Source organism: Sinocyclocheilus anshuiensis, unplaced genomic scaffold (genome assembly GCF_001515605.1).
Source record: "Sinocyclocheilus anshuiensis isolate Anshui unplaced genomic scaffold, SAMN03320099.WGS_v1.1 scaffold431, whole genome shotgun sequence".
Taxonomy (NCBI): Eukaryota; Metazoa; Chordata; class Actinopteri; order Cypriniformes; family Cyprinidae; genus Sinocyclocheilus; species Sinocyclocheilus anshuiensis.
In genome coordinates, this window is record NW_015551065.1 from 218,530 (window position 1) to 230,929 (window position 12,400).

Genomic DNA, 12,400 nt, shown 5'->3' on the forward strand with positions numbered 1-12,400 from the left:
CGATGAGCTTTGTAAAAATCGATGCGTTTCAGAAAGGCGGGGCATAGAGGAGCAACAATAATGTACATTATATGGTAAATAATGTGTTTTTTGAACCTTAAACCACATAAACACATTTCATTACACCAAATACACAAAATAATGTTCTTTTTTGCAGCATCATATGACCCCTTTAAAGTTTGCTTTTTCCCTCCCCTCGGGTGAGGAGAATTATGTCAAGAAGACCTCAGAATATTCTCTGGTCTCTTTGTGGCTCAGGCTTATGGAGCCCTCGGTGAGTGTTTCTGGGCTGAGTTCGCTGAGCAGGCTTAGCTCTGCATCTGCTTATAGCGCGGCGCTACTGGATGTGTTCCCCATACAAGTCGTCAAAAGACGATGGAATGGGAGTTACCTTTCTATAGGGAACGCTCCGGTTACTCACGTAACCTCGGTTCCCTGAGATAAGGGAGCGAGCGTTGCGTAACTAGCCGTGCTATAGCTGTACGCGAATTGATGGCTGTCGCTTCAGTTGTTGATTCTGATGAAATGGCGCTTCGGGCCGACTTATATAGCAGTCGGCTCTGTCCCCTTTGGCGGGCTCGAGCGCCATTGGTTTGTGCAGCTACACAAACGCTAACAAATCAGGCTTCAGTAACCGGGTAAACAGGGGTTTCCCCATACAAGTCGTCAAAAGACGACACAATGCTTGTTCCCTTTATCTCAGGGAACCGAGGTTACGTGAGTAAACGGAGCCTTATTTATCTTATTTACACGACTGCATGTCATTTCTGTCTCTACACGGTCGCACGTTTACAATTCTCCTCAGCTCTCTGTATCGCGAACAGCAGAGTTCCACCCCGATGTGCACACACACAGGTGAGCACACTCCCACTCCCACTAGTATTTGTAAATATTAAGCCGCAAAAAGACTATTTAAATATGAATTCTGTGTAAATATGAATTCTGTGTGTCTCTGTGTTAATGAATGGTGCAGACGCGCGGTTTTGTTTACTACTCATACTGAAGCACGCGTGACGCTTGTGGTGATATTAACGTCTGCCGTCTCACTAAATGAGGACATAAATACATTAACAACATCTCCAGAACTGCTCTGAGAGTGATTCACTTCATGAGCATTTGACCGTTTCATTTGAGTAACTATCCTCATATCTTATACACACGGCAACTCGTCAAAATAAAAGTTCTGTTTAACTTGAAGACGTTGTGGCAGAAATACATTACTTTTGTTCAGTAGAATGTACATAATACTACTTATTACTACTACTTAGGGATGTCGCGATTCGTCGATTTTATTCGACTATTCGATTTTTAAAAATCCTCAACTTCATTTTGCTTGCGTCGACTAACTGGCAAAATACCGAAGTGGCGCATTTCACTGACAAGAATCCATAAAACACATTATTAGACTGTTTCCCAAGTCTGCATGATATATTAAACCCATTTAAAAATAATAATTAGGCATAATTGTGAATTCGAAAACGCTATGATTTAATGAAATAATTATATGCGATGCAGTTCTAATACAGTATATGCGCTTTAATTATTTACATGCGTGTAGGTTAAGTGCGTGCGGCTCCGTTCACAGTAGTTCCACAGGAACTGTTATCATTTACATGTGTGGAGCGTCTCAAACTCCATCTCTGCATGTTGTTGTGAGTTTGGGTTTATTATAACGTTAATCTGGGAACGCAACGTGAGCCATTTCATCAGATTTGTAAGGTAAATAATTTATAAATCTATGCAAACTCAGGAGAATACATCGCGGTTTCAAAATAAAAGCTCAAACCCTCACTCTGAGGTTACACGTTTTGATGTCCACATATTCTTTTAATTACAGTGGCTATAGCATTTCTGTCCTAAAGAAATGGCCAAATATTAAAGATTAAGTGGACATTTGAATGAAATGATGGTTCCATTAAATTTTAATAATCAAAAGCATCTCCAATTAATTGATTAAAAAAAAAAAAATAAGAATAAAAAAATGTTTTCTTTTTTTTTCAGAAATACTGCACATTTACATTTTCTCCTACATAAATTCTGGTAAATAACATTTCTGGTAAATACTCCTTTAAAAAGTGGTTTTTGATTATAATTTTATTATTAGTAGACTAGAACATGTGGATATGTTGTCATTCTTACACTATAATACTGAACTTTGATTTCAGTGATTTGGATTATGAGATGGACACTTGCTTCTTGCACTCTACTTTTGCTTAAAAAAAGGATTTCATAGCAATTTGGATTTCATTTGGTTTAATAAAATATAGTTTAATAAAATATCCTTAAGTAAAATTGTAGATGTTTTGGTGGGAAATTTAATCGTTTAGTTTAACCGATTAATCGATAAATTAGTCGATAGATTAATCGAAATAAAAATAGCCGTTAGTGGCAGCCCTACTACTACTAATAAAATTATTAAAACCTTATTTTTAAGGAGTAATCATACAATATTTCTTCAATGTTTTAATTGTAATAGTAAATCGGTAAATCGGCCCTCCAGGACCGAGTTTGGACAGCCCTGCTTTAAAGTGTTTGTGTCGGTGTCCGTCTGGCTTACTGCAGAGGATCCATTGGTGAGCAAGTGATGTAATGCTAAATTTCTCCACAGTATATCCCAGCATACTTCTAAGTTTAATAGTAGATTACTTATTTAGTGTTGATAATATGGTTCTGTTTATAATGTTCATTATGAAGAGTTCACAAAATATTTGTAGCTCAAAAGCCTCTGCAGGTTTTCAAAGATATATTTATCTGGCGCTCTGTCTGAAATAGCCCAGTCATTCTTCAGTCACACAGGGCATTAATATGGATATATTGATAAGACATAGGAAGTCAAATCTACCCGACACACTTGTTTCCTACTGATAATAAACCATTGCCACATGCCCTCCCACAACTCTGTACTGGTGTAACATACCAACCACCAAATGCAGAAACTGTATAGAGGTTTTAGGGCATCGGCTCAGGACAAACTCAAAGAAACAGGCCAAAATTGAAAAATGACAAACACGAGGCAGGTGTAAATGTAGAATTATGACCAGTTTATTACCCTAATTGCGTTACATGAAGTTATGCTTTTAATCCATGTTGCCAAATAATATGTGCTTTGTCTATGTCCAAAATATGGAAGAATATGAATCATAGAAATATGATGGTTTGTGGAATAGGCTTAGGCGCAGAAGCTGTTGTGAATCTGCTCAAACTGACAAACAAATTTACACTTTTCCGACATTTCATTATGTAAATATGGCTCTAGAGCATTCACAGCTTATATGGACTGTACACACCATCACTGTAGAATGAATATAGAGCCTTTATTATTCACCTGCTATGTAGATGTCCTGCTTTTGTGTCTTCAGCTGGACATTCTAGGTCATGACCTCAATTAGAGAGAGTGGATGAGAGTGTCAGTGGGTAAATGTGTCACCCTCTTTATCTAGGCCACTGTTTTTCTCATGTAGACATATAGTTAGAAGGAAGATTCACAAAGCCGTTTGCACCGCGCTCTGAAATATAATTTGGCATTTATCTCAGATCCTTTTGTATAGAGGATAATGTAAGTTAAAAGTAGCACATCTTACCCCACCAGCTCTTTTCCAAAATAATCTTTACATACTCAAAGTTTACTTGTTCTTTGTTTCTCCAGCTTGATAAAACTATCAACATAGACGAGCGGCGTCTGATCCGTACAGCAATCCGGGAACTGCGGCGCTGTGAGATTGAAGAAATGGAGGCTGGGCTAACCAGCAAGCGCTTCAGACGTGCCCACCAGAGCAGACATGAGGATAAAGAAAACCAGTGCCGGTATGAAGAATTTGTTACTTTATTATTTAAGAGTTATTATTTATGCCTTATCTGAAAAGCAAAATTTGCAAATGCAAGAATCTGTTGTATAAAACACATTGGAAAGTCTTGCATAACATGAACCATTACATTTTGAATCTGAACTTGTTTGCTTGTATTTGCAGTCCTGATTTGACCGCTTCATTAGACGTGCTGTCGGGGAAGATTCAGGCTATAAATAACATCGAAGAACTTACTGGACTGGTAAGGCCATGTATGAAGACCTAAGATGTTTGTCTATGATGCTGTGTTGTTCCTGTCAACATTTCTTGAGTGAGATGGTGCTTGTAGTATTCTGGAGATGGTTGATAAGTGTTTCTGCCCCGTATGGAATGTTGTCATGTCACCAAAATCATGAAAAAAAAAAACACAGTGTACTGTAAGCTCTTTGTTAGTGTAAAACAAAAGGCTGCAAAGAGCCTGTTTCAAATAAATACCCATTGTTCTACGTTAAGTTGTGAGGTTTATTGTTCTTGATAAAAGCAATGAATGGAGATTGACTGAGGTATAATTTCTGTTAATCTGTGAATTATATCAAGAGCACATGCAAATTACATGCGATTCTCTGTTATTATGGGGTGTTTTTTTAGTGAAATTTAGTGAATTTTTTAGTGTAATTTCCAAGTCCCACATGGAATTTATATTGTTTCTGTCCTGTTTTTGCAGTATGAATATACAGAAATTATTTAAAGGACCCAAAAATGAAAATTTGCTGAAAACTGATGCACCCTCAGGCCATCCAAGGTGAGCTTCTTCATGGGAACAGATTTGGAGAAATTCAGCATTAATCCAGGATCCCCTGCAGTGAATGGGTGCCGTCAGAATGAAAGTCCAAACAGCTGATAAAAACATCACAATAATCCACAAGTAATCCACACCACTCCAGGCCATCAATTAACATCTTGTGAAGCCAAAAGCTGCATGTTTGTAAGAAACAAAGTTATCATGACTTATTCTGACGGCACCCATTCACGGCAGAGCATCCACTGGTGAGCAGGTGATGTAATGCTGCATTTCTCCAAATCTGATGAAGAAAGAAACTCATCTACTTGGATGGCCTGAGGGTAGTACATTTTAAGCAAATTTTCATTTTTGGGTGAACCATTCCTTCAAATATGGTAAAATATGTTAATCAGAGCTGAGAGTGTTAAACTTTATCCGAAACCTGCAAAAAAGATTATATTGAGGAATTTGTACTATACCAGTTGTGTGGAATTGTTTGAATTCCGTGGAAATATCCCAACATTTTCTTTTAGTGGAATTCTGTGGGTTCACATTCTGTGTGGGCCTAAATATCAGTCATGTCAAGCTAAATACTGTTTTTGTGTGTCTTGCCCTCTGTTTTTCTTTCTTTCTTTCAAGTTACAAAGCGCCAGTGAATATGAAGAGAGAAAACTCATTCGGGCAGCCATTCGCCGGCTCAGAGATGAGGAGATACGAGGTGAGATTCTATATAAAGGGCTGGACAAATATCTCTTTATGTCTGTGTGTTTACATTCCCCTGTTCTCATTCACAGGAGCATTAGAGAAGGTTCAGACCGCTGGCCAAAGAACAGAGCGACGACAAAATCCTCAAAGCAGCTTTGACCTACAGGTGAGTAAATGTGGCATGGTGAATATCAGGAGCGGTAAATCTCAGGGATAACTAGGCTAAAGTTTGGGGCTTAATGTGGAATGAGGAGAGATAAATCTGAAGACGCAGGACTGGAGATTGTTTTGGCCTGTTGAAAAGTCCAAGGATACAGTGAGACTGGGAATTAGAGATTTCGTATTGAATTTGGCCATCTAATCACAAAAATAAGAATATATATTTAAAATTACGTAAGGAATGGATCATTGTGCAATTTTGATTTTGGGTAGTGCCACACTGCTCTATTTCTAGCTCTGATAAATGCAACTTTATTTTAAGTTTGTTTAATGCAGAACAGTTTCTAAAATGTGTTTTTTTTTGTTAAATAATTTATGAAGTTTGTTCTTGTGTTTAAATGAATGTTTGAAAAAAAAAATTATTTGGAAACGTTATGATTTTAAAATGTTCTATTCATCAAAGAATCCTGAAAAAAATGTTTGCACTAAATATTAACCAGCAAAAACAGTTTTTAACATTGATAATAATAAGAACCATTATTAATAACTATGCAACAATAATAATTGAGCAGCATATTAGAATGATTTCTGAAGGATCATGTGACACTCTAGACTGGAGTAGTGATGCTGGAAATTCAGCTTTGATCACAGAAATAAATTCCTTTTTAATATATATATTCAAATAGAAAATAGCTATTTTAAATGGTAATAATCTTTACTGTAGTTTTGATCAAATAAATGCAGCCCTGGTGAGCAGAAGATAAAGCACATTTAAAAAAAATGTCTATATAAATTCCTCAAATGTATAAATTCACAGAAAAGTATGTTAAAAGTACATTTGCAAAAGGTTATTTAACAATGTGTTGGAAACTTGTGTTACGTATTTGTTTCTTAATATGTAAATAGGTATACTGGGTATGTAAGCAACCTTCTATTCTCCCTCTCTGTCTTTCACTTTCTTTTCATTCCTCATCCCACACACACACACATCCATTTGTCCTTTAATGACTTTATAGTGCCTCATCGTTCCACTGACTGAAATGTGGAGAATGTTAAAAATTCTGCTTCTTTTACCTTAATCAACCCACGTTCCTCTCTGCTCCTCACTGTCATATTTGTTTATTTCACTTCTCTATCCTCAAGTTACTCCTCTCTTTCCATTGCTCTTTCTCAGGCGTTATCTCAGCCAGACTTTCTCAATCTGGAAGTGTTTGAAAATCAGCACCATTACCTGTCTGTTATCATTTTTTGCAAACTTACCCACATCCAACTTGCAGAACATCTAGAACATTAACTGAAAATAACAGGTAACCAAAAATTATGTTTTCAGAACTGGGAAAGAAAGACTTGTACATGTGACTATACATCGTCCTCCTCTGACCTGCTTCTGTCTGGCTCTGTTTTGACAACAGTCCTATCTGGATTTTCATAAGCAGCTGTTATTCAATGAGGGAAAAAGTCTCCTCTATTAATATGGTAAAGTTATTTAGGAGTCATAGAGGAAATGATACAATGAGCTAGCCGTCAGTCTGTTTTCATAGCTAGTTAAAACAACATTTGGAATTAAATGCTTCCCAGCCATGTTCTTTCAGTTGTGAATGGCAGATGCTCAGTTCAATGGCAGCACACGTGGTGTTTATTATAGGGGGCGTTATATGCTATTTTGCAAAAATCTTTTCTCAGAACAAAATTAGTCTCTAATCCAATGTTCTTGTTGTACAATTAAGGCCCTGTTATGTCCAGCTTCTCACAGTTTTTAAAGGAAAATACTGTTCTTTTGAATCCTAAAAAAAGCAGCACAACTGTTTTCAACATTGATAATAAACAGAAATGTTTCTTTGAGCAGCAAATCAGCATATTAGAATGATTTCTGAAGCATCATGTGACACTAAGGACTGCTGTAATGATGCTGAAAATTCAGCTTTGATCACAGCAATAAATTACATTTTAAAGGGGTCATATGATGTTGCTAAAAAGAACATTATTTTGTGTATTTGGTGTAATGAAATGTGTTTATGCGGTTTAAGGTTCAAAAAACACATTATTTTCCACATACTGTACATTATTGTTTCTCCTCTGTGCCCCGCCTTTCTGAAACGCGTCGATTTTTGCAAAGCTCATCGGTCTGAAAAGCGAGGTGTGCTCTAATTGGCCAAAGAGAAAGGAAAACTTGAAATCGCATCATATGACCCCTTTACAATATTTTAATATAGAAAACAGTTATTTGAATTGTAATAATATTTCACAATATTACTGTTTCAACTGTATTTTTATTTGATTTACATGTCTTTTAAATGGGATGCTGTAATCAGCACTTCATAATGAATCACAGCAGCCACAATCTTGATTATTTAATTAATTGTGCATCCCTAAATTGTGTTTGACACTCCTTCTTATGTGGAGCTCAAAAGTAGGTGTTTAGCAGAATGTTAATGCTGCTCTTTTTTAATCCAATGAAAGTGGAGACTAAAAAAGCAAAAGTATGTGTATCATTAAGACCATAGAAGTATTCCATGCATTTTTTGCACTATATTCTAAGCCTTTTGAAGCTAAACAATAGCTTAAAGTGAGCAAGAAACTACAGTGTTTTACCTACAGCTTTGATAATAGTATTTTAATTCTTGAAATGTAATGGAGGTATGAATTCATGATTATTATTGTCCATACCTTTCATCTTTCAACCGTGGCAATACAGTCTATATTGTGCAGTAAATGACAGATAAAATGTGTTAAAATAAACAGGGCTTAATGGAAGAATGGCCTTGACATTTACATCTGCTTTGTATACAGTAGTTTACTTTTGTCCCGAGCAAGACTGCTTTTCCTGTGTGTTTTCCCTCGTGTGCACCAGCAGAACTCTTGCCTTTGAACGTTTTCCTTCGGTGACGTGAGGTCTGTGCGTTTGTGCTTTCATGTTTTGTTTGCTTCGTTGTGTTGTATCTCAGTTTGACATCTTTTCCTGTGCACAAAGGTTGGGAATCATGGGACTCTGAATTCCAGTGTGGAGGTTGTTTTTGACTGTTTTTGTAAAATCAACTTTGTCAGTTTATGAACTTTGCAATTATTATTATTATTAAATGTAGACTGTATATGGAGCTCCGAATACAAAAATGTTCTAATCAAAAATAGATCAGTGCTATATTTCCTAAATACATATTATTATTTCAGCAGGTTTAGTTTGTTTTTAAGATGCATGAAGGCACATGGATTTCAAGTTTGAGGCTGAGGGTCCTTCACCGGTTTATCTGTTGACTTGCATTATAAAGAGAGGCAAGGGACTTGAGTTGAGCAGGAAGGGTGGGAGGTGGGGAGGAAAAGAGTGGGAGTGGTCAGGAAGAAGGGGGAGTGGCCAATGTGATTGTGTGTATGGTAGCCAGAGCTCAGTGACTGAGTGCTGCGTACACACGTGTGGATCGAGAGCAGGAACAGACAGGAACTCCACAAGAAGGTAAATTACTTTAAGCGTGTTGTTATAAATAACCGTAATACATTAATTCATACCAACAAAACTAACTTTTTAAAGGTTAAATCAGTTAGAAATGGCTCTTCAATGGCATTAGTTGGTGTGATAATTTCTTCATTGTTTTAAATAACAGGGATTAAAAGGCATACACTTTTTTCACAGCATCCACATAATATAATCAGATGTGTATATACACATACATTTCTATCTGTCTGTCTGTCTGTCTATCTATCTGTCTTATCTGTCTGTCTGCCATTTTATGTACTTTTTTTATTTGAAAACATTTTTCTATGTTCATCGAGGCTGATGAAAAAGGGTTTTATAAAAAGATACAGAAATATTGTGAAATATTGCTGCAATTTATAATAATAATAATAATAATTAAAAATAGTTAAAATCATATTCTATCTGAATTTTGTATTTAATAAATTTTTTTTGATGCAAAGTTGAATTTTCATATACATTTTTGTGGAAACCATGATATGTTTTTTTCTTTGATGAAAAGATGGTTCATAAGAACTATCATGTATTTGGAAATAAAAATCTTTTTTAGCATTATAATTGTATTTACTGCCAGTTTAATGCATCTTTTCTGAATAAAAGTGTTAATTTAAAGGGTTAAAAAAAAAATCTTACTGACCCCAAACTTTTGAATCGTTGTATATGTGTGTGCATGTCATAAAAAACGTAGAGAACAAAATCTCATTCTACTAAAGTGTTCAAAATAAATAAAAAAATTCTAAATGAAATTTTCCCTTGAATTGTTTGCGAGACCGATTGCCGGTAAAGCTGACAGCAGCTATTCAGTGAATAGGGTGTATGGTCTCTTCATCTTGCATTTTAACATATGTGTGTGTTGGAGCCAAAATGACAGGCCCTGCTACTGTATTTCACTCATGGTGAGTTAAGTCTGTGTGGTTCACCAGACTTATCCAGACGCTCATGGAAAATGACACTGACTTCTTCACACACACTAGATCTTATGAGCTTTGTGCACTCAGCTACCTCAAAATTGGGCAATTTAGAAGACGTACAGCTTTATGTGGCATTTATGTGGGGAAACAAGTTTTTCATACAAGTAGGAGAGAAACGGGCCCTGTCCCAAATGGCACCCTAAACCCTCGCGGTCTTCCTCTGATTCCGCACTTTCGTGACGTAATGCCCCTTTGACTGTCGGGTAGAAGTCTGCTGTGGAGCTCGCCCCGGTGCGGGCTCAGCAGAAGTGCGGATCGAGGGTGCATAACGGCCGCAAAGGGGGTGCTCGCGAGTAAGTCCGTAAGTCCATAAGACTGCAAGTGCACAGGAAGTGTTCCATTTGGGACAGGGCCAGAGATGTTGTGAGAGTTCAGGAGAGTCCATTTGGCCCACACTTTACTGTGGTCACCATCTGAAACTCTTGCAGCACGATCGCTGGATTAAACCTGTCAGAAAGGACTAAATCTACCACATACACATGCATAGAGATTTATAGTCACTGTTCACTCAAAAATAAGAATCAGTCATGGATTTTACTCTTAGAACCACATGCAATTTGACTGACTTTTGTTTGTAGTGGAAATAAATGTGAAGGGACTGAAGCTTTTAAACACCTGAAGGACAAAAAAGTAAATAAAGTTGTCCATGCAGCCCATGCACTATAATCAAAGTGGTTTAAAGCCATGCCATATACATAATTACAAAATGTACAAATATATACAAAATTTAAGCACGAATGCGGCCGCTCCAGTTCACAGAATCGTTATTTTTGGGTGAAATGTCTCTTTAACGGCAACCTTGGTCTGAACTTAAAAAAAAAAAGAAGCCATTTCTCATGTGTTTCTTTGGCAGCCGACTTATAATTATAGTGTAGAAATATGAACGTGACTGCTGTTGAGCAGTTTCTGCATCTGTTTGCTTTATATCTGTTTTTACAGAGAGAAAAGCGATGCTTTGCTGTTGTTTGCAAGTAAAATCTTGCAGGTTTGCTGTAGGCGAAAATAGTCATGTTAGTCACCCATTTACATGTTAGGTTTAAATCGTTCTCTCAGACTGGCTTCCAAGACTTCAGCTGGTCTGAAACACAAACACGTGACCTAATGTTATGCCGATTATTTCCGTTTGTGTTGGGCTGCTGATTAACAGCGGTTTGGTGTTTATTGCACCATATAACTCTTAATCCTTTTACACCAGGTAGACAAACTCCATTAAAAAGACTTAAAGTCCACGGCATTAAGCGAACACTAAACATCTTGGTCCATTCAGCCTTCTTTACGACTTTGCAGACTCAAAGGTTCAGACTGGTTAAACTTTTTAAGAGAATATTTATTTATATTCTGTAATTCTGTGCTTAAATGAGCATCAAATGCTTAAAATTGCAGTTGAAAGCCTGTTGTTTCTCTAATAATTCATTTTAAAGAACATTTTTCAGTGCAGAATTGCAATTTTGCAAGTGGAAACGGATGTTGATGTGAAAATTGTTGTTGTGTATACTGTGATTTCTGTGATATTTCAAACCCATGTTTCAAATGATGATATATATGTGATATTTCAAACCCATAAGTAGGGCTGGGCGATATAGCTAAAAATTGTATCAACGATATAATGTTTCATATCGTTCGGTATCGATAATTATTGACATTTTTTATAACCTTTTTTAAAACAGAGCAATAGAATTTTTTTTTTTAATTTAACCACTGTATTTTTAAATTAACCCAATTTATTGAGACGAACAACAAATATTTTTGTTTTAACCGTCAAACACACAATAAAAATTAAACAAATATCTTATTTCTAATGTTTTATATGCAGGTTAAATAGGTTTTAAGGAAACTTTTGTCTTGTCTCCCGAGGCCACAGGAGGGCGCAATGAGCAAAATAATGCAGCACATTTAAATTGTCAACACAAGGAAATAAGTCTATAAAAAAACGTGCATTACGTCTACATTAACTCATATAAATCAAATATAATTTCGTAAATTGCTTAGACAATTATGAACAAAACAGCATCATGTATTTATGCACTGCTTAATCTAAAGAGCCGAAGCGCCATTCACACAGATTGCATTTAAAAACATATGAGATCCAGTGAAAAGGAATTAACCTCCACAAATTTGCGACGTGTTTTCTAAAAGTTTAAACTGTTTTAACTTTGCATGGCTACGTCTCTTGTGTGAGACGTGAGTGAAGCAGTCATATTTGTCTGTCTAAAAATGTGCTGAATATGCGTTCTGTGTGAATGGCTTGGCTTCGGTTTTAACCTAATCAAGATCTTCTCCACATTGAGCGTCTATATTTCTATACCATCAATAAATATCGATACCGTTTTATCGCCCAGGCCTACCCATAAGTTTTATCCTTTAAAAAAAGTACAAATGTGTATATTTTTAAATCTCACAATTTTGACTTCTTTCTCAGAATTGTGAGTTTATAAACCACAGTTCTGACTTTACTTTTTCTCAATTAAAGGGGTCATATGATGCTGCTAAAAAGAACATTATTTTGTGTATTTGGTGTAATGAAATGTTTATG

The 12,400-nt window shown here is 36.2% G+C and overlaps 1 protein-coding gene across 1 annotated transcript in view; it reads left to right on the forward strand.

Moving 5' to 3' along the window:
* Window positions 1-12,400, forward strand: part of LOC107662053 (smoothelin-like) — an 84,989-nt gene that overhangs the window by 19,670 nt on the left and 52,919 nt on the right. The window contains exons 2-5 of the mRNA XM_016451914.1: window positions 3,647-3,804; window positions 3,969-4,047; window positions 5,206-5,284; window positions 5,361-5,437. Coding sequence (XP_016307400.1) covers window positions 3,647-3,804; window positions 3,969-4,047; window positions 5,206-5,284; window positions 5,361-5,437 — 393 coding nt within the window. The remainder of the gene's footprint in view (window positions 1-3,646; window positions 3,805-3,968; window positions 4,048-5,205; window positions 5,285-5,360; window positions 5,438-12,400) is intronic.